Below are 26,421 nucleotides of genomic sequence, written 5' to 3' on the forward strand. Positions count from 1 at the left end.
CAACTAAAGGGCTTCCTTCCTAAGGAACACCATGAAAGATGCTCTCATGGAAGGGGACTCTGTGCTTTGATACACAGTCAATCCACGAACTCTGTGTTGGCTTTGGCTACTTACCGTCATGGTAGGATTACTGAATTTCATAACTTGGAAAGAATTTAAAGTTTACCTATTCAACCTCAGATGAGGAAATTTAACCAAGAAAAGGTGAGCTAATGTGCTTCAGATCACCCCTGTAGAAAATCACAGAGGTGGGGCTAAAACCCAAATCTGTTATCTGAAGAAGTCAGGAGCTGGAAGCCTAAAAACCTCATACCACCTAGCTCTTTGGTTTCATTTCCCCTGTCCCCAAACTTCCTGTCTTCCACCAGATCCCTCTGTCTCACCACTGAGGAACTTCCCCAGGTCCTCCACACCAAACTGTCTTCCTGATGTTAACCAATTCCCCAATGTTGTTTCATCTTGATGCCCTGACTTCTCTTAACCTACTCGGCAATCTCACTGTTTCTTCTGGTTTTGCCCTTATCCAACACCACACCTGCCCAAACCACACAGCTCTTTCATTTTAAGCCCTTCCATACATTCCAGACAGAGTTACATATGACACTGAAGCTGGTGACCATGATGACCATCTCACAAAAAGTCCTACCTAGAATGACAGAAGTTTTTTTTCCATCTCATGCTGTATATAATATAGAACATGCTGGAAAAAAGGTTTTCTCTTTAATTAGGCAGGTAGTTTCTCAAGATACATAGCCAAGCAAATGATTATGCTTGCAAGTTAAGCAGGGAAAGCAGCAGAGTTTGTTGACACTACCAATAAATACCAAAAACAGCAACAGCTCTAGCTCAAGAGTGGAAAAATGGATTAATGTGACTACTCCTTTTCTTACTGTTGTCTATGTTCTTGTCAAGACACTAAAAGGAGAATGAGGTGGTCAAAGCAGAAGACAGGACAAAGAGGAGGCCAGTAAAAAGTCCAAATAGAGCAAAACTAGCTATAGAGTGTGGAAATAAACATGTGGACTCCAAAGGCCAACTGGTCAGTCTTGGTTCCACCATTAATAACAAGTGACCTTGGGCATACTGCTTAAACTCTCCACTCCGTTTCTTCATCTGGTAGGGGGATGACAGTAGCACCTACCTCACAGGGTTGCCATGGGAATTAAATAAGTTAATATCTGTAAAACACTTAGGACAATGCTTGACACATATTAAACCCTACATAAATATTTGCTAACTAAAATAAATCCTCAGTTTGAAATTATTTTAACAATCACACTATGTGTCTGCTGACCTCCAAATCTTACGAGCAGTTTCAGGACCTGCAGACATCATGATGGTTCCCATACCACACCATATATACCCTGCATCCTCCATTATGAATTGTTTCCCAAGAATGCATTTTATAGTTCGGTCACACTGGGAATTAAAAGGAATATACTCCTGGCTCTCTCTCAATCATGGTCCCCATGGCTGCAGCCACCACACATGGTGAGAAAATGACCTCTCTAACGTAGAACACAAGGCCTGTGAAGCCACAAAAGTTCTTGTTTGCCCACATATCACAAATTCTACCTGTAACCCGGGACTGGAATTGGGGCACAACTGGCTACCTGCCATAGAGAAAACAAAATGAAGGGAAAATTCTTTGCCCCAAAAGTGTCTCCTTGGTCCAGGGCTCACAGTGGAGAGCAAAACTCCTCAGAGCTGTTTAAACTCTGTCTTAAAGACTCTCCTCCCTCCGTTTCTTCACTTCTTTCTCATCAGGCTCTTGGCTACACTAGTTTTGATCTTCTCAAGGTCACCAAACAACTACCACTCTGCTAAGACCGCATCTGACTCCACCTCTCAGGAGTATTAACATTGCTGATACACCCTTTCCTTCTCACAGCTTCCAGGCCACCGTATTCTCCTGGCTTTTCAGGCTTCTCCTTTTCCCGGGCTCTTGTGACGTTGCTCCCTGCCTTCCCACCCTCCCTACGTTGGAGGACCCCAGGGCTTGTCCCTCGGTCCTCTTCTCTCTTCCACCCACACTCACCTCCATGGTGGGCTCATCCAGTCTTGTGGTTTAAAATACCATTTTTTTTTCCCCAAACGACTCTCAAATATAGATCTCCAGCCCAGACCTAAATCCTCAACTCTTGATTCAATAGGATCACTTCAATAGGAGAAATTCAATTCACTGTCTAATAAAATCCTAAACTTAGCTAGTCCAAAGCCAGACTCCCAACCTTCCCCTCAAATCTCCTCTTCTGTCTTCCGCATCTCCGCAAATGACGCTCTCCACCCTCCCCTCCTCCTCCCGCCTTTCTTCATAACTTACCGCTCAGCAAATCCTATTAACTCTACCATCTAAAAAAATTCAGAATGCAACCTTGTGGCATCACCTCTAGATGCCCTCTGGTCCTAGTCATTACCATCTCTCTTGAGTACTGAAATACGCTCTTAAGCAGTTCTCTGTTTTTACCCTTGCCCCACTACGGTACTTCCTCAAAACAGCAGCCAGAGAAATGCCATTAAAATTCAAGTCAGGGGGCTTCCCTGGTGGCGCAGTGGTTGAGAGTCTGCCTGCCAATGCAGGGCATACGGGTTCGAGCCCTGGTCTGGGAAGATCCCACATGCCGCGGAGCAGCTAGGCCCGTGAGCCACAACTACTGAGCCTGCGCATCTGGAGCCCATGCTCCGCAACAAGAGAGGCCGCGAATAGTGAGAGGCCCGTGCACCGCGATGAGGAGTGGCCCCCGCTTGCCGCAACTAGAGAAAGCCCTCGCACAGAAACGAAGCCCCAACACAGCCATAAATAAATAAATTATAAATTTATTTATAAATAAATTAATTAATTAATTAATTTTTAAAAAAAAATTCAAGTCAGATCACGTCACTCCCTCGTTCAAAACCTTCCAATGGCTTCTCCTCCTCTCCCTCAGGAAAGCAAAGACTTTATGATAACCGTGTAGCCTGACTGAATCTGAGTCACTCCACCTCTACCACCTCAACTCTCTGACCTCATCACCTCCCCCCCTCCCTCCACTCCACTCCAGCCACACTGGCCCCCTTGCTGTTCAGCCTCCTACGCTCACTGCATCTCCTGCCTGGAACACCCTTCCCCCCACACGCACATGGTCATGCCCTCACCACTTTCCCATCTTGGCTAAAACGTCGCCTTCTAGGTGAAGCTGTCCCTCACAACACGTTTTAAAATTGCAAACTATACCTGCTTAGCGCATTCCTTATATCTCTTTCCTGCTTTGTTTTTCCCCATTAGACCACTCAACATCTTATTTTACAAATTTTATAATAAAATGTACCATAAAATTATTTTGTTTGTCCCCATTAGAATACTTATATTGTCTTCCCCTATTAGAGTATAAGCTCCAGACAGGTGAGGGTTTATGTCTGTTCATGTTCACTGCTGCATTCCAACTACCTAGTAAGTGCCTTGTATACAGCAGGTGCTCAACAAATATTTGCTGAATGAAGGGGAATAATGGCTGACTTGGTTCCTCTTACCTAAGACAGTCATCACCGTCTTCATTAGCTTCATGGGTGTCCTCCGGTGGCTGATGGACCCACTTGTGTGCGGAGATAAGACGTTGGTTTTCCTCTTTACGTACATGTAGATCCGCAGGTACACCACGACCATAATGAAGAAGGCCATGAGGTTGGACACAGTCCAGAAAATGAGGTAACTCCTGCTATAAATGGGGGCCAGGGAAGAGCAGGCAGAGATGTCACAGAGGCAATTCCAGCCCAGTGTGGGGACAGCCCCCATAAAGATGGCAATGGCCCAGACGAACAAGATGAGCAGCGTCACTCTCTTTTTCGTCAGGTTGCTGTGGACTCGCATCGTCATGATTGACATGTGCCTCTCCACGGCAATAACCAACAAATTGGTCAGGGAGGCTGTTAAGCTAGTGTCCAGAAGCCCCTGGCGGAGAAACCAGCGGTTGACAGTCAGAGTTTTTGAAACTGGGCCAGTGTTAAACATCAGGTATACATAGGCAATTCCAGCAAAGAAATCTGCAGCAGCTAGGTTAGCCAACAGGTAGTAGAAGGGGAAATGAAACTTTCTGTTTTTGATTACTGCTGCGATGACCAGAGAATTAGAAAAAAAGATAAACAGGCAGAAAAATGTTCCAACACACAAAACAATTACAAGCTTCGTTCCTGTCCACTCATTGGCAGTGTCAGTGTTGCTCCTATTATAAAAAAAGTCCATCTGCTTATCATAGTAACACTCATTCATTGTGGAGAAGAACTGAACATCCTAGAAAGAAATTTAAAGAAGAAACAAATATCACTCTTTGGAAAAATCAATCACTAAACAACCAATTGCCATTGCTAAGCCCCTTGTTCTAGTCAACTCCTATTAATCCTTCAAATCTCAGTGTACATGCCCTTTGCTCCAGGACCCTGGCCCCTGACCACCTATCACAGCATTTATATCATATCAGTCATCGTTGTCTGTTTTCCAGGTTAGGTGCAAGCGCAGTGAAGGAGGGTCTGTGTCTATTTTGTTCACCATGATAACCCCAGGACCCATCTGCCCTGGCTGCCTCAAGACAGGTATTTGCTGAATGGTTGGCTGGCTGCTTGGCTGAATGAATGAATGGTCATGGAGGCAGGAATAGGTCAAATATTCTGAGCCTTGCAATAATCCCCCCTGCATTGGTAACAATTATAGCATAGCACGTTAAGGCTTCTCCTGGTGGTTTCCAGCTCATTTCTTATTTATAGGTTCTGTTCATTAATCAAGGGCAGGTTGGTAATGCCAGGCACATTGTTGCCCAGATAACAGGTGTTGAGTTACTCTTCACATGACCAAATGGCTTCCCCAAGAGATTAATTTTCTACCACTTCTGATTCCAATCCTGATCCTCCTTTTGCCATCTTTTAGTTTCAAACTACAATGACAACACTTGTTAAGCATGTGGTGCAGGGCTGGCGACTCTGGCCTCAATCTTCCTTCCTTACCTTTTTGTTCACTTCTTTCTTATTCTCCTAATCCAAATTGTACCAATGTGAGTTTGCATATTGGATTATCCACCTCAGTCACTTCAAGTCAGTTTCCTTCCCTGGACTCTCTTCCACACTGATGGTAGTAGAAGACCAGGCCTCCATGGGTAAGACTAGGATCTGGAGTCCAAGGGTGTGAGAACACTCCTGCCAAGGAGGGGCAAGTCCTCCAGACACATGTCTGAAAGTAGACCCCAAAATGGGGTATCAAACAGACAGGCAAGACACTAATCTCAGGACAAGATCTCTTGCAGCCCAAAAGTGAGGGATTCTGGCCAAGGAGGGGCTGGGCAAGGACTCAAACAATGTCCGTCCATCTATGCTTATTAGGAAGACCAGGTGTTCTGCCTCACAGTAGTCTGGCTATAGCCATGAAGTGTCCAATCAATGGAGACTGGGGTTGAAGGCCAGAAAATCTAGCTTCTGGGGAGAATGACCACGGGCTCTCTCTCCAGAAACAAGGCTACAACTTTTTTGCTGGAAAGCTGGAGATCCAGAAGGCCCAGGCACTGAGCAGTCCACTGGTGGGAATGAAGTGGCTCTAACAGTAAAATCTTACTAGAAATCCCCAGCTCTTAAGGCTCTTATAAATTCTACAGTCCAATACCACATCCAGAATCAGGATAAGTGGATCAAATATCAGCTTGAAGTAGTACCAAATAGAAATTTATCATAGACAGTCTTCTTTTTATATATTTATATTTTAATGGTATAATGATATTTTTCATGAATTAGATATATGCATCCCTGCGGTAAATAATGAAAGGTAAAATATCATTTTATATGCTTAAAATAAACAAAATGGGAGTGGTCTCAAGAGACAAATGGTTCTAGTGCCTTTCAGTTACAAGGAAGGGGGATTCAATTTTAATAAGGACAAAACAAAGATACAACAGGGCAATATATCTATACTGCATCATGATAATTTTCCCAAATTAAAACTATAGATCTACATGATAATTTTAATAGCTTCATAATATTCCAGTATGAATATACCACACTTTACTTAACTAATCCCTAACTGTTGCATATTTAGGTTGTTTCCAATATTTCACTTTTACAAGCAAGGCTACATTCTTATGCATTAATCTTTACAGACTTCACCAATTATTTCCTTAGGATTAATCCATGGATTTCAAGTTGATGAAGTAAAGAATATAAATTTATTTAAAGGTTTCTGATACATGTTGTTGAACTGCCCTTGAGACAGATCATATTTCTAATCCCACCAGCACATATAAGAGTTGCATAGCAGATACTAATCTAGTGAAATTCAATTTTAATATCCAAGGGGAAAATGTAGCTTTCAACAGTATTGAAAGTACACAGAAATTCAAGACAAAAAAATCCAAAAACCACATAAGAAATTTTAATGATTATGTGTCTTCTTATGTGCGCAATTTCTTTTTTAATAAATAAATAAATGTATTTATTTTTGGCTGCGTTGGGTCTTCGTTGCTGTGTGCGGGTTTTTTCTGGTTGCAGCGGGCGGGGGCTACTCTTCGTTGCGGTGTGCGGTCTTCTCACTGCAGTGGCTTCTCTTGTTGCGGAGCATAGGTTCTAGGCTTGCAGGTTTCAGTAGTTGCAGCACATAGGCTCAGTAGTTGTGGCTCATCGGCTCTAGAGCGCAGGCTCAGCAGCTGTGGCACACGGGCTTAGTTGCTTCACAGCATGTGGGGTCTTCCCAGACCAGGGCTCGAACCCATGTCCCCTGCATTGGTAGGTGGATTCTTAACCACTGCGCCACCAGGGAAGTCCCTATGTGTGCAATTATTATGTGTCCTATCATGAATGAAAAATCCTTTTTATTCTGCTATATGCTTTAGATAGCTAAGAGAAGCACATTTCTAATTTTAAAATTATATTATTCTTGATTAACTCATCAGTTTAATCAAGATTAAACTGTCAGAAAGATGTAGGAATTAACATACTACCAAAAAACTTTAAATTTTCCTAATTTCCTTTTTTTTTTTTAAACATCTTTATTGGAGTATAATTACAATGGTGTGTTAGTTTCTGCTTTATAACAAAGTGAGTCAGCTATACATATACATATATCTCCATATCTCTTCCCTCTTGTGTCTCCCTCCCTCCCACCCTCCCTATCCCACCCCTCTATGTGGTCACAAAGCACCCAGCTGATCTCCCTGTGCTATGCGGCTGCTTCCCACTAGCTATCAGTTTTACATTTGGTAGTGTATATATGCCCATGCCACTCTCTCACTTTGTCCCAGCTTACCCTTCCCCCTCCCCGTGTCCTCAAGTCCATTCTCTAGTAGGTCTGCGTCTTTATTCCCGTCCTGCCCCTATGTTCTTCATGACCTTTTTTTTTTTTTTTTTTAGATTCCATATATATGTGTTAGCATATGGTATTTGTTTTTCTCTTTCTGACTTACTTCACTCTGTATGACAGACTCTAGGTCCATCCACCTCACTACAAGTAACTCAATTTCGTTCCTTTTCATGGATGAGTAATATTCCATTGTATATATGTGCCACATCTTCTTTATCCATTCATCTGTTGATGGACACTTAGGTTGCTTCCATGTCCTGGCTATTGTAAATAGAGCTGCAATGAATATTGTGGTACATGAGTCTTTGAATTATGGTTTTCTCAGGGTATATGCCCAGTAGTGGGATTGCTGGGTCATATGGTAGTTCTATTTTTAGTTTTTTAAGGAACCTCCATACTGTTCTCCATAGTGGCTGTATCAATTTACATTCCCACCAACAGTGCAAGAGGGTTCCCTTTTCTCCACACCCTCTCCAGCATTTATTGTTTGTAGATTTTTTGATGATGGCCATTCTGACCGGTGTGAGATGATATCTCATTGTAGTTTTGATTTGCATTTCTTTAATGATTAATGATGTTGAGCATTCTTTCATGTGTTTGTTGGCAATCAGTATATCTTCTTTGGAGAAATGTCGATTTAGGTCTTCTGCCCATTTTTGGATTGGGTTGTTTTTTTGGTATTGAGCTGCATGAGCTGCTTGTAAATTCTGGAGATTAATCCTTTGTCAGTTGCTTCATTTGCAAATATTTTCTCCCATTCTGAGGGTTGTCTTTTCGTCTTGTTTATGGATTCTAATTTCCTTTTAAAGGGGTCTTAACATTTATTTTGGTTCATAAATTTGGTTGAATTTGTAATTAGATGATGCCCTAAAACCTCAATGATTCTTACTTCAAAAATCTTCAAGTTCAACTTTCCCCCATCAAAACCAAAATGGCATGTTCTTCGACATATTTTAGCAAAATTCGTCCTGAGAATGAGAAGCAGTTTTGTCTTACAAAGTTGAAAACCACAAGAAAACCATGATTAACCGGAACTCCCACCACACAGTTCCCTACCTCTGAGCCTCGAATTCTACTTTTGGGAGAAATAGACAATGAGAATATAAAAAGTTTATATAGGGAATTGATGAAAAAGATTCCACAGGATGGAATATTAAACAGCCATTGAAAACCATGTTTACTATGAAGTTGTAGTAATATGAGGAAAAGCATATGCCATTATTTTAATTATAAATATATGTGTATGTATACATATACAGATATTTATGTATACATACATATATAACATACATATAAACACACACAAATGTGCTTGTGTTTGTATGTCTTAACTATTTTTAAAAGATATAGAAAGAAAATAAGGAAAATACTCAAAGCGTAAATAGTTAATTAAGAATGGTAGAATTGCGGGTCATTTTTTAAAAATTCTTTCCAGTTTTTTCTATGTTCCACATTTTCTGTAATAAATAAATAAATAGACTTTTAAATGCTAGTCTACAAATTCTGTCTTAGGAGCACATATTCTACTTAATCTACCTTTCTTTGACAACTACGACAATGAAAAATCAAAATTAATGCTCAAAGGAAAAGCCTCAAGGATTCACTTATGTTCGTTATTACTACTCTTACCAGCACAGCGCACTTTAGCATTTTCCACTATTAATGAAAATAAAATGGTTTTCTACTTAAAACTTCATGTAACCACACAACCTTATATGCTGACAACTGACCAAATCAAGACGTCACTTTCCCCAACTCTCTTATAAAACATTTCCTAACACAATTGCCCCGGAGCCCCAAATATGAATAACTAGAAGTTTCTGAATTAGTACTTTTGATTTTTTTTCTCTGCCATATGTTATCAAGCTTGTTGACAGTCCCCAGTAGAGTACATATTAACTACAGATCACCATATTCTCCTAGCTGGAAATTACCAAAAACTTTAGCGAGCTTATAACAAATTATCGACATAGTTTCTCGACCTCTCTCAAACCTTAAAGTATGATTCTATTATCTAAGCCTAAACATTCCCTCCACAGAGATACCCCTCTCTGACCAATCGAAAGTAACGCCCAGGTCTCGCTATCAGAGAGCCTTGTTTTCTCTACCGGTTGTGACGTATTTTTTTTGTGTGTGTTTGCCTTTATTATTCACCCCCCACTGCTAGACCATTTCGCTCCAGGAGAGCAGGGAGCTTGCCTTTTATGCTCATGTCTATAGCATCAGCATGTGTGGAAGGAAAAAAATGAATCTGCACCGGACACTATCTCTTCCCCCACTAAAATGAAGAGGTTCAGTTAAATGCCTTTGATGACTTACACATCACCCACTAAATATGCCAATTAGAGAACTTCACTAATTAACTATGTGTTCTTGGGTTAGTTACTTAATATCTTGACTTCATTATTACTATTTTTAATTGCTAATATTTGACTGATTACTTTGTGCCTGGTGTTGGACTAAGCATTTTATGTAGGTCATCTCATTTAATCCTCCCCTCAGTGATGTAGATACTACTAGCATATCCATTTTGCAGGTGAGGAAACTGAAGCAACCTCGCCTAAGGTTGCACAACTAGTAAGTGGAAGATCCTGGCTTCTCTTCAGGCAGCTATGCTCCCAGGCTTGTGTGCTTCTCTACAACACTACATTTTCCCTCCACAGATAAATGAAACACCAGACAGAACAAGAACTATAGTCATACTTAACAACAACCATGGGATTACCAAAATAGACTGATCCCACCAAATCACGTTCAAAGACTGTCTTGCACTATAAAAAAAGTTGGGCATTCTAAATACACTTTGGGTTTTTTATTTTGTTTTAAAAGCCCTGAGAAGTACAGAAAAGGCATTTTTTTCTGAAAATATGTTTTCAAATTTTACAGTAAGCAGGGCACACAATACAATTTCAAGAGTAACGTTGCTAAACTTTAATTCTGCCAAATCCCAAGCTGTTTTTTTTTCTTTTTCTTTTTTTTTTTATACTTAAGGTTTAGAGGGTTTGAATAGTTCTGACCCAGAAACAAAAGATGTTAAACTTTAGAGGTATTACCACAACTTCAAACTTCAGTAATTTAAGACTTCATAAAATGATGGTTTAGAAAGTCTATATGTGGAATCCAAATGAAAACTTCAGGAGCAAAGCTTTCATTTGGACTCTCCCAAACTCGATTCTCTGAAAAACTGTCCAGTCAGCCCATAATGTGGAAACAATTATGAAAATTAAGACATGTGAAAACCACTCAAGCAGCTTATTTCGAGCTACATCTTACGAGACAAGTTACTGCTGGCCTTTTAGTTGACTTTCAATAACACTTTCTTTTTCCCCTTAGGACGAAACAGGGTGCATCGAAACAAGATCATTTGGTGCTGTGCACATTTTCTTTTCCTGTGGTCTACAAATGTAGAACTATCCTCCCCTCTCTGGAAACTCCAGCCAGATGGGAGTTGGAGATTAGGTTAGTTGGTACGCTAACGGCCAGAAAAGAGACCACTCCTTCTCAGCAATCACGTTTGCTCACTGAATTCTTTTAATAATTCATGTTAATGGCAAAATTAGGACAGCATGGGAGATTTAAATCCACATATGATCCTTGAGGTTCATTCTAGCCATTAGTTTCAAGGTCCTTAAACTGCTGCTCCTCCCAGAAGGCTCTTCCCCCAGATACCTTCAGGGCTCACTTTGCCACCTCATTCCAGCCCAAATGTCACTTCACCAGAGATTCTCTTCCCTGCCCCTTTGTAAAAAACGCACCTCACCCAAACCCCTGCCCTCACGGCACTATCGCCCTTTCCTCTGCTTTATTTTTCTTTACAGCATTTCTCACTACCTGACACCAACTGCTTGGGGTTATGGTCTGTCCCCAGCACGTGGAACAACACCCAGCACACAGTAGGCACTCAGTAAATACTAGTTAAATGTAGAATTAAATTAAGTATCCTTGGGCACACGTGCGCCCTACCCAAACTGAGCCTTATTACTTTCTTCTACTGCTGTACACTCTCTAATTTGGGTCTCAGAACTCTTTCATTTTCCTTTGTAGACTTGGCTCCAAGCCCTGCTGGCTGACAGGTGTGAGGAGTGGTGTTTGCCACCCTTGAACAGAGGCTTTACCAGAGCAGACAAGACAGGGTGGTCTGAAGGGCAGTCCCACCGTAGAGACCTCCCCCACCCCCTGTCTGTATGGACATCAGAAATTATGCTTCTCTTTGAACATAACTTCCAAAGAAAGGGAGACCCAATGGCCAAGCTAGAACAATTTGAGCAACGAAATAAATCAAGTAGGATTGGACTATATAACCCAATGTATTTTTAAAAAATCTATTAGTCCATATTGTTGGAAGTAAATGACTGAGAAAAATAATAAATGAAAAAGAAGAGACATATCTCCCATGCAGAAGAATTCCAAATAAATCATGTAGATATTCCACTCTAAAGGAGGGGAACATATCTCCCACTCCGTAAGTGTGGACTGTGCATGGTGACTTCCTCCCAAAGAGGAGAGTATGCAAGGGGGAGGCTCACTTTGCAGTGGAGAAACTTGACAAACATGACTTCGGCCAGGTGATCAAGGTTAACATCAACAGTGATAAGTCATGTTGCTAGTCTGTAACCTTGATAAAATATGTTAAGAATGGCACTTTACTCTGTAATCTTCCTTCCCAAAACCCATAACCCCAGTCTAATCTGAGAAAAACCTCAGACAAATCCCAGTTGGGAGACATTCTCAAAAACCATCAAGGTCATCAAAAACAAAGAAAATCTGAGAAACTGTCACAGCTAAGAGGAACCTAAGGAGACATAACATCTGAATATAATGTGTATCTCAGATCCTGGAACAGAAAAGGAACATTATGTAGAAAGTAAGAAAATCTGAATAAAGTGGGACTTCAGTTAATAATGATGAATCCATATCAGTTCATTAACTGTAAAAAATGTACCATATTACTGTAAGATGTTAGTGTGTAGGAGTGGGAGTATAACATGGGAACTCTCTATTCTATCTGCTCAATTTTTCTGTAAATATAAAACGGTCTTATAAATAAATAAATATTAAAAATAGATTTTAAAAAGAGAGAGGGGAGAGGATGTTATCAACTCTACTATACCACAGTAATTTCAAAATAAATAAAGCCTACAGGTTTCATAAGCAGTTATTTTACTCTTTGCTGTGGTAAAATAACACAAAGGAGTAGCCACCTATTGGAGATTCAACTTAAACAGATATTATCTATGACAGAGTATTGAGATCCTCGATACTCTTGGGTAAAGCTAATACGTTTACTTTAGGGGTACCTGTTAAGTGTAGCACTTTTACAAATCTGCTACCCTATCTTAATACACTAGACCATTTCTCTTAAGAAAGCTGAACTCAACTTTGTTAAAGTTTCATTACTCTGTTTCTTAGGAACGAATGGTAAACTCACGCACATAAAATTGTTCTGTGACCGCCTGCTCTCCACAGAGCAACAAGGTCCCACAGCACACCGAGTGCTTCTACTGGTAGTAAAGTTCCCAAGACAGCAGCCACAGAGGAGAAGCAGGCACACGCCCAGTGCGCTTGGGAAATGAGAAACTTCCATGCCTCAAGTCATCTTCAGCTCAGTGACACACAGGGGCAACTGCAGCCAGAGCTCAGCAGGATAAACAGGTTATTGTGCCAGCGCACGTTTCTGAGTCCTGTAGGCAGGGAGGACCGCCTGTTGCATGTCAGCTGTTTCAACCACTGCTTTCTCTCTCTCCATCGAGTGGGTGGATTTACAAGAGGCCATGGTATATACAAACAGCTGCTACCCTAGGACTTGTTTAATAAACAACTATAATCAAATGTATTGTTCCTCAGATGTCACTGATGACCGAGGACCTCTTAAACCTCTTGGTTAAACAGGAAAGCAAACTTGAAAACATACAGAACTGAACCAAATAAACGAGGTGAGACAGGGATTTTATATGATCAGCAAACTCCCTGACTCAGCTTATCCAAATGTAATGTAAATCTTTAATTGTGTTTACTTTACCAATTGTATATGATTTTAATCTCATCTAATTCATTAGGCTGGAAAGATGACAGACACATTTTGTCCTTTGACCCTCTTAAAAGTAAAGACACTAATCAAAATGTTTAAAATGAATAATATTTATATATAATATAACCCCATATGTTCTATTATATACCAAATAATCCTTAGATCATCATGTAATCACATGTTTGAAGGAGGAGAGAATGCCAAAATTTAAAGTGTGGACATTCATCCCTGAAAGAGATATTCTTCTTGTACAAAGAACTTTGTCATTCTGTGAAAATATATTTTGAGAAATTTCAAAGTTCCTACTTACAGCCAATGACTTCCCATAAGAAGAAAATTAGATTTCTTTACATTATAAAATTCACAACAGAGAAAATTTTGGTCCAAACTGTTTGTCCTAACTTAACCATGAACTGCATTAATTACCTGGCTCACTCTCCATTTCGTGACTCAATCTCCTGCCACCAGTCCTGAGAAGGATACTCAACAGCCTCTTGTTCTAAATAATCCCCCGCTGTTCCCAGCAATAGGTGAATAGTGATCTGCAGTGACCCCTCCTTGCTTCTGGAAAGCACACCAGCTCAGGTTAGTGCCTGACTGAATTCTGAAACTCTATACAGAAAGGACAGTCATATTTTCAAAGCATGTGGCTGTAGTGGGAAATGGTTGTTTTAATGAAGGCTTCAGAGGCTTTAAGGAGAGCACTGCTGTTTCATCACTAAAGCAAGGAACTCATAACCATCCCCGTCCTGCCGCCCTCTCCCACCCTATGCATGTCTCGTAGTAAAACAGCACATCTGTATGAAGGTAACCAGGTCACGGAAGTGCATATAAAAGGCATTTGAATGCTGTGCCTGATCTCATCCATTGGTCCCTCCAGCTCCCTCTCCAACCTCCTCCACTTACTCTTTTCCCTGCGGGACTGAATCAACCGGCTTCCTTGCCCTCCAGCTCCTGCCCTGAGAGGTACAGCGAGAGATGGGGAGGAGTGCGTGGGGCAAGGCTGAGACACTGATTTCCCCTGCTCCCTCCCTGCCAGGTTGCTACGGGTTGGCTGGGTTAGTGCCTGGCAGGCAGCCTCTCCTTCGCCCTGCCCTTGGCTTCCAGGTTGAGGGGTGTTAACAGCTCCTTGCTGTTTCTAGCTCTGGGTCACTGTACCATCTCTTGGTTTCCATGAACTCTGCCCTCCCCCAGTTACCAAGTTACCATCCCCTGCTCCAAATACCAAATTAACTATATCATGTTTCCTGTGGAACTCTGAGCAATACAGATATCTTCAAGTACATTGTAATACAACAGTGTTATTTGTAAGGTGTTAATATGTTATAGATTTTTCTTAAATCTTTTAGTAAGATTGAGTACACATATTTCCTGGCTATAAGTGTAACAACTCTCAGAGAAGGAAAGAGGAAAAACCGTATTCCCAAAGGCATGGGCCGGTATCACAATTCTTTGGATGCCCCCTATGTCCCCTTAGAGTACCAGAACCCTAATAAATTTCGCTACACACAGTAAGTGATTCAGTCAATGAGTGATTTGCCCATAGTTAGAGGCATTATATACAATAAAGATGACTGCACTGGATTCCAACAGATCCCTGCCTGTTGAAGTCTACCTCACAGATGTCCTCTAGTGTAATCAAGGACCAGTTCCAACTCTGTGTTCTTGGTCTTGTATACCATGAAAATAAATGACATGGGTTGAAGTGTTCATTGGGACCTAAGGTTAGCCAGGTTTGAATCTAGACACTGCAGAGAAAGAAGCAGTAGAGTTTTCCTTAAGGTGCTGTGAGGAGAGCGGGGCAGAGGGGGTCAGGGTAATGACAACCTGAGCCAAAGGGGGCACTGCAGCCTGATGCAAGGCCATGCAGACATCACTACAAGGACTGCCTTTTGGTGGCACCACTGATCCACCCTCCACAGTGGCATTTCCAGTGGCAGGGCCAGCGGTGGGGGATGCTGGATAAGTGCCACTCTCCCAGAAGCTCTGCAGGCTGCAACCTAGGTGGAGAGGCTATAATGGCAGATGACCTTTAGACCCTGGGGATACAGGTTAGACTTAGTCCCTGAGTAGACAAAGAAGCATGGGGGCTCAAGGCACTGGGGGGAGGGAGGTCAGGAATAAACTCATTTCTATTCCATCTTATTCTAGCATTCCTCACCTCTACTCTTCCTAAATGAATACAAACGCCCTTGGGGGAGATCGGAGGTGGTCCTTGACTCTGGAACCTGCACACATCTATATACCTGGAACTTTCAGACATGTGTATATTCGTTCTCCTAAGGTGACTTTTTATTTACTAAATTCGGACTCTCTTTTAGCCACTGGAGGGGTACTCCCCTGACACTGCCCTGTAGAAGCAGCCTCTGCCTCAGTGTCAGCCTTTACCACCATACTGTGAGCTTCTGAAGGGCCACCACAGTTTCTTACTCATGTCTGTGCACCTGATGCCCAATATAGGCACGTGGACAACGCGTGTCTGGTTCACGTGTTGGTTAGTTTTAGTTCACTGGTTGAAAGCAGAAGAGACAGAAACTTGATCACACTGTATTGAATAATGCTCGGGTGATACGGAAGTGGAAAGAAAGTATAGGCTATTCTTCCAAGAAATTTGGCTGACAAATACTTGGTAGCTCTCCTGTGGCATTCAACATATCATATAAAATATTGATTCGTCTTAACCTCACTTCCAAACCTGTTGGAAGCAGAGCTAGTATCCTTCTGTCTCCCTGTTCTCTGAGGCACAAACACAGAACCTTGCCTGTAATCAGCACATAAGAAAAATATGTTCAATTTTATTGAATAATTCAATAACAATTCCTTTGTTTCCAGTCCTCTTTTTCTTTGGTTTCACTGTGGACGCTGAGAGAGTTATTCCTTTTTTGAAACTCCCCCCCGAAGCCTCTGTGACCCTACTTTTTCCTGGTTCTTTTCCCACTGTCCTCAGTATTTCTGTCTCCTGTTCTTCCATCAGCCTTGAAGTGTACATACTCCTAGACTTGGCTCTCAGCCCCCTCTTCTTTTCCCTTTAAACTTTCTTCCACAAGAGCTATGATTGCTCAAGTTTTTTCCTCTATGTGGATGACTCCTGAACTAGCTCAAGCCCTGACACCACTCACGTCCTCTCTCCCTCATGCTAAGCTCCCAAACTGCCTTCAAGATAAACAAGAAGAAAGTCATCATAAGGGTAGCATGTATGCAGGTTGGGACATGAAACCTCCCTCAGTTCAGCTGTCGGGATAGGAATAAAGTTTGGGGTTTAAGCACCAGGTTTTAATGCAGGGGCTAAAACAATGGTGGCCTCGGGCTTCACTAGCTGTTTGTAGCAGAGCATTTGCAAGCTGGCAGAGAGGTTTGGGATTGGAGAGGCTTCGTCCGGCTCACACTGGCCAGGACCTTTTGTCCTCCCTCCTCCGGTGCTTTGCTTGGGCTCAGAGTAGGCTACTGGAACCCCTTTCCTGATGCGCACTGATCCTGACTACGGCAGTGGCCTAAGCCTTCAGATCTGCCCCTGCCCCAGCACTCTGAATACCACCTTGTGGATTCCAACTCCAAACCTGGGTATTCGATTTCTGGATTTCCTCCTGAGAATGGTTCTCAGCCTCTTCTCACATGAACTTCCCCCTTGTTAACCTCACTGCACAACCAGCCTCTGACCTCCTGGTTGCGTGAAAAGGCCAGCAGGACCCCAGACTCCGTTTCCAAGAGGCCCTGTCCTGAGTGACGGGGCACTGAACTCAGAACAGTTCTTCTAACTCGTTTGCCCATGATTGTCTGCTGCCCTGCGATTTCGCTAATAAATATTTCTTCTATCATTATTTAGCTTTATGGTCTATGGCACAAAGTGCTAAACCATGTTTTCCTTTTCTTATAGAGTAAAAAACTCTATTTCCCAGCCTTCTTACAGGGAGGCCTGTGACCAACTTCTTGCCAATGGATTGTGAGCATAAATGAAATCTGCGGCTTCCAGGTGAGCCCTGAAATAGTGCGTGTGCCTCCGTGCTCTTCCTCCTTCCTGCAAGCTGGAGCACGAGCAGCCCTGTGATCCAGCCCTGAACACTCAGACCAGGGCAAAGGCCTAGAAGCACAACTCGAAGCAGTCCAGGGACAAGCTTCCATTAATGAGGAGATAAGTACAGAAATTGTGAATAAACACCTAGAAATGTCTGCGACAATTTGACATTGCTGTGAAATACAAGTGCGTGATCAGTGGAGTATAAACCAAAAGTATTGGTCTTTGGCACACTGGCAATAAAAAAGATCCAGTCTTTATAAACAAAGGGAGTTTGAGAAACATTGCCCTGGTGGATAGTGGAAAAACAAGATAAAAGAAGCCCTTCAAATCCAAACCACTCACCTCAGGACTGTTAACAAGAGAGAAAAATAAACTTCTGTTGTCTTCAAATCACTGTGTTTGGAGGCCTCTCTGCCTAAGAAGCCTGCAGCTCTAGGTGCAGGCACTGGAAGGAAACATCATATAAGCATGCATCGGCTGCTCCTCGCAGCTTTTAGCAAGGCATTCCCAGAAAGAGACGAGCTCAGGCAAGGATCGTTTGTAAGCAAAGGTGGAAAAGAATGGTCAGCATCCAGAAGTTGGAGGCCTTGGAAGGTTAGAAAAGTTAACTGCTTCTGCAACCCCATAGAGCAGAAAATAGTATCACTGCTCACAGCCTTTCTCAAAGGCCTCTCAATAAAACATGGCCTTGGAACAAAGTAGTCAGGCCGACAGTAAAGAGTAAGCCTGCATCCTCCTGCCCAAGTCCATGTTTCAGAGGACTTCAGGGCAGAAACCACTAAGGAGAGGAAAAGAGAGATGGGCCCAGCATAGAAGTTGGGAAAAAAGAAATGCCTAAGACCTTGGTCCAAAATAGAATTTGGATGTGGTAACTGGTGTATGGAACTGACTAGAAGCAAACAGACCAGAAGCCTATAAACTTTTTAAGGAATTATACTGCTATGGAAGCCACAGAGTGGCCCGGAGCACACACTTTCCAACACCCATTTCAGATATGGCCACAGAGGGTAACGGACAAGGAAGAACTTCCCAGGGAACAGAGTCACAGTCAGGGCCACCAGGAAGCCTCTCGCATAAAGCACAGAGGAAGGGACCAGGGCAGGGAAGTCTTCAGTCCTGCCCAGCGGGCTTTTATCATGTCTGCTGCATGTCTCCCTTTCTTCTGAATGGGAGTTTTGTTTTGTTTTGTTCTGGTTTGCATATTTCTATTCCTCCATTGCATAATGGATGTTCGTTGGTCAGAATAAATAAAGAAATGGACATTTTAGCATGGGTATTTACAACAGGGTTTAGAGAGTGGAAGGCCAGACCAGTGGAGTTCTGGTCACCTAAACACTTTCAAGGAGAGCATGGCAGGCTGTGACACATAGGAGGGCCGGGTGGCCGGGGGAAAGGAGCAGAAGCTTTGGCGTCAGCTGAACCTGGGTCAGATGTAGGCTCATCACTTTCAGCGATGGCTCTAACCTGGCATGCTGCCGATCTGGCCAGAGACTTTTCCTTCCTCTCTAAAAATAACTACAACATAATAACTACGACAACTATATAGGATTGTTGAAAGGATAATTAAAGCAATGTTTATAAAGTGCGTAGCAAGATGCTTAGGACACAGGGTGTACTCAATACATGGTAGATAGTACCTCCCAAGAAAGTTAACTCAAAATTTCCCCAAAATTCAATAGAATATACAACTGGTATTCTGGAATTTTAACTGTTCATGCTCTAACACTTCAATTTAACAAGGACCAATAACAAAGGCATCCTATACTTACACTAAAATAACTACAGTCCAGGAAAGATTCTTCTCCTGCCTGAGAGTACGGGCCTAGCGCCACAGTGACTACGCTTAAGAGACTGCCACTTCCCTCTTCCGTTGCTTGAAACAAAGCAGGGAGGCAGGAGTGTAGAAGGGGGTAAGGAAGCAGAGGAGAGACAATGTGATGTGGCAGAAGAACACAGGCTTCAGGTTCTGGGTTCAAATATTAGCAGATAAGCAGGTAAGCAGAGTGGTTAAGAGCATGACCCCCAGAATGAACATCATACTCAACAGTGAAAAACTGAAAGCTTTTCCTTTAAGATCAGAAACAAGGCAAGGAGACCCACTCTGGCCACTTCTATTCAACAAAGTATCTCAAGTCCTAGCCAGACAAGACAAGGATATAAAAGGTATCTATATCGGAAAGGAAGGAGTAAAATCATGTTTGCAGATGACATGATCTTATATGTAGAAAACCCTAAAGATCCCACAAAAAAATAACTGTTAGAACTAATCGATGAATTCAGTAAGGTTGTACGATACAAAATCAACATACAAAAATCAGTTGCATTTCTATACGCTAACAACGAACAAGCTGAAAAGGAAATTAAGAAAACAATCCCATTTACAATAGCATCATACTGAATAAAATACTTAAGAATAAACATAATCAAGGAGGCAAAAGACTTGTATACTCAAAACTACAAAACAATGATGGAAGAAATTAAAGAAGACATAAATAAATGGAAAGACATACTGTGTTCATGGATTAGAATCTAATATTGTTAAGATGTCTATACAACTCAAGGTAATTTACAGATTCAGAACAATTCCTATCAAAATCTCAGCAGCATCTTTTTTTTTTACAGAAATAGAAAAAAAATCCTAAAATTCACATGAAAACACAAAGGATTCCAAACACCCATAACAATCTTGAGAAAGAACAAATCTAGAGGTCTCATACTTCCTGGTTTCAAAATATACTACAAAGCAATAGTAATACAAAGTTACAGTAATCAAAAAAGTATGGTTCTGACATAAAGACAGACATATAGACCAATGGAACAGAATAGAGAGCCTAGGAATCAACCCATGCATATATGATCAATTGATCTTTGGCAAAGGTGCCAAGAATACACAATGGGGAAAACACGGTCTCTTCAACAAATGGTGTTGGGGAAACTGGATATCAGAAGAGCAAAAGAGCATGGCCTCTGGAGATAACTGGCCTGAGTGTGAAGCCTTACTTACCAGCAAGTTAGTTAACCTCTCTGTGCCTTAATTCTGTCATCTGTAAAATGGGGATAACAACAGTACCTTCTTCCTAAGACTATAGGGAGATTTAAATAAGGTGCTTAGAATAGCCTCTGACACAGAGTGCTAATTTCATTACTGTTATTATCAGTGGGGCCTGAGGATAGTTACTTGACCTCTTTGAGCCTCAATTTCCTCTGTTAAAAAAGGGAGAAAAGATCAAACTTGTCAGGTTACTGGGTTACTGGGACAAAGTGAATGAAATAGCCAATGTAAAGTTCTCAATCCACTTCCAGGTCCAGAGGAGTGAGACAAGTCCAGTAAAGCAACAGGGTAAGTCTGTTCCCAATAGGTTGGGGAGGGGGATCCCAAGAGAGAGTACCAGGGAGGGGAGGTCAAAGGAGGCAATCCCTCCCTCAGACAGGGTGGGTCACCGGCATTACAACCCCAAGAACTTCTCCCCTCTATCACCCTGTCCAGGGTCACTAACGGGTGTTTTTCACTACCAGTTGAAACTATTTAGTCCCAGAGAATAAGTATAAAAGGAGTTTAGCCAGCTGGGTTGAAAACCTGATGTTTAACCTTCTAATCATATTACCATGCTTCCTCTAGACTACTCTATCTGGATCTTAGAGTAATCCATCAAAATATATTCACTAATATGCCACTGAACAGTTTTCAAAGTGAGTTCATGTCTCTTTTCCCATTTGATCCCATGGTGAGATGGGCAGTGTAGCTTTCTCCATCTTACAGAGAAGAAAATTAAAACTGGGAGACACTGATTCACTTTGACCAGCTCTCATCCTTCTAGCCCAGGGCTCTTTTCACCACCCTGACCACTGGAGCCTTTTTTCAGTAATTAATCCTCTAACCCCAAGAGAAATAAAAATGCAGATTTGTTCTCCATAATGACATTAATGCCTTTTGCAAATATTTAGTGATTCTAGAAGTAATATAATGTGGTTGTGGTAAATGTCAATAAAAATTTGTACATGTATCTCTACTTAGAATTGTTGACAAGAGTTTATGGGAAAAATCCATAAACAAATGAAAAGGACTGAATAAAACTCTAAATACACGATAGAAAATAGCAATGATTAGTCAGTTTGCCTGCTTCAGAGAAAGCTCAGAAGAGCAAGCCACCCAGTTTACTTCTAACATGTTGAATGATATAACGTAAGAAACAGTTTCTCCTAAAGCATTTTACTTTCTCCATCAACAAACTAGAGACTACCAGTTGAACCAGGCCACAGACATCAATTATCTGACTATAGAAATTAGGCTGGAAATCAACTGAGAAAGGCTAGTAATGACCTAGTAGCAATCCATGGAAACCTTTAAAAATGTATATGCTGTTTCTATCTTTGCTTTCTTTCATTCCCATCTTCTTCTCTCTTCCTCTGCCTTCTCTTTTCTTCCCTCCCCAGAACTGAGGGGTCAGCATGTGGCAGAGAACGCAGTATGATGGAGAGAGTTTGGGGGGCTGGGGAGCCACACAGAGTAGTGAGCTGGAGGAACTGGAGGCTGATAATAAAGCTGCATAGACACATGGGCTAGCAGGCCTGGCACCAAAGATGAGCAGCAGTGGGAAGAGAGAGATGGACACAGAGGAGGCAGGATGGCCTTTGGGGCTGAGAGGTGGGCTACTCTGAGCAAATAAGTAAAAATATTGAAGGTAATGAGAGTCAAGTTTCTAACTGCCAGAGAAGATATGTAAAAAGATATAAAGGGATAAGACTAGAAAGATCCTTGGGTGTTGGACTGGAATTGGAGGTATTAGTATGAACTCATGATTTTATAATATGTGGCCTAATGTAGAAAATATATAAATGTGTATGTGTAAATACATATATACCTATATTTCCTAGCTCTGTCCTCTGAGAGATCTAAGACACCCCAGTAAAAATGGACACAATCAACTTTCTATATCTTGGTTTCTAAATACCATTCTCTACCAAAAGGGATGACTAACCAGGTGAGGGAAAGTACAAGATGAGCCTGGGATGCCTTGGGGTGACAGAAAATTTTTAAATGTTCAATGATCATAAGGATGTCAAAAGGACAAAGGAGCCAGTTCAAAGGGACTCCCACTGGCCAAACTGAGAATAATTTGAGCATCAAAATAAATAATTATACTAAGAGATCTCAACATACTGTATACAAAAGGAATCCACAAATACTTCCTAATATAAATGAATAAATGCATGAAGGAGAAAGAAAGTTCTTCCTAATAGCAGAATGCCAACTAACAAATGTGGAAGGAGTAATGGAAATAAAGAATCACCATTTGGCAACCTTCAGAGAGGTGGCTGATTCAGGCAGAAGTCATCAGTGAATGATAAGGCTGTAGGTGGATGTTTAATGATAAACAGGCTATTAGCATAACCTCAGAACACCTCCCCACAAATACCAATAAGTTTCAAAGGGAAAAATGGTGAATTTAAGGTGGGGAGATCTGGCAAACACCAACATAACCAGGTGATTAAGGCCAATATTCCAGTGGTGGCCAAGTTGACACTGTGTACCTTCTAATGTGATGTGCTGAGAAGAGCAGAGTACCCTGCCAAGAACATAGGACCTAAGTCTGGTTCTGAAGAAACACCTGCTAGACCCAGGTTGAGAGTCAACTACAAAATGAAAGACCTGTACAACTGCAAGGACTTTAGGAACAGGGAAAGTCTGAGGAACTATTTTACAAAAGACATGACAAATAAATTTAACATGAATCCTAGATCAGACAGGCAAAAGAGACACTTGGGGAAGTACTGATGAAATATGGATGGGCTCTGTGGACGGTAGTGTTGTACCAGTGTCAACTTCCTGGTTTGGTGGTGCAAGAATTAATTTTATGGGCCAACTTGACTGGGTTAAGGGATGCCCAGGTAGCTGGTAAATCATTATCTGGGTGTGTCCATGAGGGTGTTTCCAGAAGAGATTAGCGTTTGGATCTGTAGATTGAGTAAAGAAGATGATCCTCACCAACAGTGGCTGGGTATCATCCAATCCCCTGAGAGACTGAATAGAGCAAAAAGGCAAAAGAAGAGCAAATTTGCCTGGTTGCTTGAGCTGGGATATACATCTCCTCCTGCCCTCAGACATCAGAGCTCCTGTTCCCAGACCTTCAGACTCAGACTGGACTACACTACCAGCTTTCCTCGTTCTTCAGCTTGCAGATGGCAAGACCGCAGGACTTCTCAGCCTCCATGATCCCATGAGCCAATTCTTATAATAAACCTTCTCTTATAAATAGCTATATATGTCCTATTGGTTCCATCTCTTTGGAGAACGCTGACTAATCCTAATGCCATTTTTATAGAAAAAAGTTATACTTATTTTCTCTTTGCCAGACCCATGTGACAGTTTAGTTCAGGGAAAGGGCTCCCATTTAAAGGACTGGCCTATTAAAAATCAACCAGGGCAGGAGGCAAATGATTCAGTGATGTTCTATACCTGATGCCTTGCTTTGATCTTCAATAACTAGTTACTCTCAAGGGCTCTGAGCCTTAACGTTAAATTTCTAGCTCTCCTTGGGAAGTGAATGCCTCTGACTGACTCCACTGACCACCTCTGATTTACATGGTCTGAGTCCATCTGGGGACAGCTCCAGAATTTCTGAAAAGGAGGGGTTTGGGGGCAGACTGACTGAAAGGGGGCTTGCCTTAAAGCTGCATTTGCAAAGCAAGCACACTGTTTTTATTTAGACTGCATGTTTGTTTGGAGATCCTTTGGGCAAACTAGTGGCACTTATGGGGGGGGCTAAAGTGCCCTCCGACCCACCCCCGGCACCTGCCAAGCCACACTTGATGATACCACTGAATCTGCACATGGCTGCGTCAAAACCAGGGCTAGTAGGTCCTCCAGCCTAATGTCCCAGGGAACAATAAAGACACAGGACTAGCTCATTAGTAATTAGGGGACTGACTAACATTGTTTGGAAGGGGTGAGGCAGGCTATACTGGGCAGGCTGTTTTCCAGAGTGACACCCAGTCTGGCCTGGACTAAGGTATATGAATGATTCACATCTGAGGAGGGAAGGCAAGGTCCATGGGAGCAGGGAGGGGCACAGGCAATGGAGTGCAAGGCAGTAGGCAGACAGGACAAGAGGCTAGGGGTCAGGGGCCGCAGAGGCCAGGCCAGGAGATGAAGAGGAATAAGGATGATGGCATCAGTCTGGGGAGGAAAGAGGGGGTGGGGACAATCCAGGAAGTCAGACCTTCCTCTCACTGGGCACTACTCTCCTGGCTCACGAGGCAGGTCAGGCAGAGAGCAACACACACCTCTCAGATTGAATTAAATAATTAGCTTAATTGTTTGTGGCGGGGTGGGGGGATGCCTTGAGTCAGTTTAGTGCTTTGCAGAGTGCACCTCAGAGACTCAAGTTAGCAAGAAGGCACAGGCCAGTGAGGATGGCACAGGGCACCCCAGTTCAACGTCTGATGATCGCCAGTACCACTCTCCTCTGCCTCACTGGCTGATTAGTTAACTCTATGTTTCTGTCCACTAAGAACTGAGATGAGCAGACAGTACAGGTAATTCTAAGAGGGAATTAAAACTTCTTTGGATCTTTGCCCTGTGCCTTCAATCACACAATGTTAGGTAATCTCAGCCCTGAAATTTCTCTTCCTTTCATATTTCCCACAGAGCAGTTTCTCAACCTTTGGCAGAATTTCCTCCTTGAAATCTCATCTGCCATCAGAAGGTAGGAAAGAGGGGTGTGGAGAGACGGCAGCAATGACCACTTAGCACGTCAAACACCCACATGGAGATCTTCCCACCCCCTACAGCCTGCCTGGGGTGTCCCACATCTGGAGGCCCTGTCTCTTTATCCAACATTTATGTGGCCCTCACCAGGTACAAAGCTCTTTCACATGCCTGATTTAATGGGACCCAACACAACCCATGCAGGTAGCTAGAAAAGGAATTATTATACCCATCGTGTGAATGAGAAAACTGCTTCAGAGATGATAAGTGATTTATTCAGGGTCACAAGAGCTCACAAGAGTGGGGCTGGGATTAGAACCCAGACCCCTGTACTCCGAACTGCCTCTCTAACCCAGCACTGTGAAAGCACAAACTCTCAGGGCTTCTGCAGACAGCTCTGCACCCCTCACCTCCATCTCTCCCATCCATGGCAGAACTAAGTTCCAGGGGTCTCCTCCACATAAACACAGAGTCCAGGATTAGGGACAAAGGATCAGCAAGGCCAGACAGGAGGCAGCTCAGTACCTGCAGGAGAAATGATGGAGGGAAGAGCAAAAGGACCATGGCAAGGGAGGAGGAAAGCAAGTAAGGAAAGTGGCAGAACATCTCTAAATCACCCAGGATTCGGGAATCTATCTTTGCACTCTCACCAGTACAATGTACACTTGCACCATGTTTATAGAAATGTCAATACTTTATCTAGGAGGAAAAGAGGGCAACCAACATATAAGGAATACTTCCTGTATATCAGAGACCCTGCTAAGTGCTTTCTCTTTTCATCTTGGGAGGTGGATATAATCTTCATTTTTACAGACAAGGAAATTAAGGCTTAGAGAGGTGAAGCAAAGTATCCAAGGTCACGAAACCTGGCCTGGAACAAAGCCTATCTCTCTGCAAAGCCCTGCTCTTCTCTTTACACCACATTAATAATACCTTAGGCCTGGGTTCTGCCATATAGAACCTTGCAATCAGACTTAACCACTCTGCTGGGTATAATCACAGGCCACAGAGCATTTTGAACTAATGTGTACTCCACGGAGAATGGTTAATGGGTAATTTGAGTTATAGTAATTCCCATTCAAGTTACAGTGATTTCCCCCTGCCGCGGCCCAAAGAAGTAAGACGCTGGGCTTAGGTTATGGTGGATTTCTGCTCCAAGATGAAGAACTTGGGGGAGAGGCAACCAGCCTTGGGCATGTGTGCACCACTTTGAGAATGTGTGCCTTGATTGCTGCCTGGCTACAATGCTGTGTGTGCAGTGGTTCCTCTGTGCCTGTGTGTTTTGGAAAAATGAGAGAGAATTAGCATGTAGATTTTCAACTAGGCTCTGATGGACATACATGAAAATAATCCCATATTGG

The 26,421-nt window shown here is 42.4% G+C and overlaps 1 protein-coding gene across 1 annotated transcript in view; it reads right to left on the bottom strand.

The window, feature by feature from the left end:
* The window catches only part of LPAR3 (lysophosphatidic acid receptor 3), a 74,236-nt gene that overhangs the window by 46,172 nt on the left and 1,643 nt on the right, over positions 1-26,421 (bottom strand). Inside the window, exon 2 of the mRNA XM_059899772.1 lies at positions 3,511-4,267. Coding sequence (XP_059755755.1) covers positions 3,511-4,246 — 736 coding nt within the window. The 5' untranslated portion in view covers positions 4,247-4,267. The remainder of the gene's footprint in view (positions 1-3,510; positions 4,268-26,421) is intronic.

This window comes from Balaenoptera ricei, chromosome 1 (assembly GCF_028023285.1).
Source record: "Balaenoptera ricei isolate mBalRic1 chromosome 1, mBalRic1.hap2, whole genome shotgun sequence".
Lineage (NCBI taxonomy): Eukaryota > Metazoa > Chordata > Mammalia > Artiodactyla > Balaenopteridae > Balaenoptera > Balaenoptera ricei.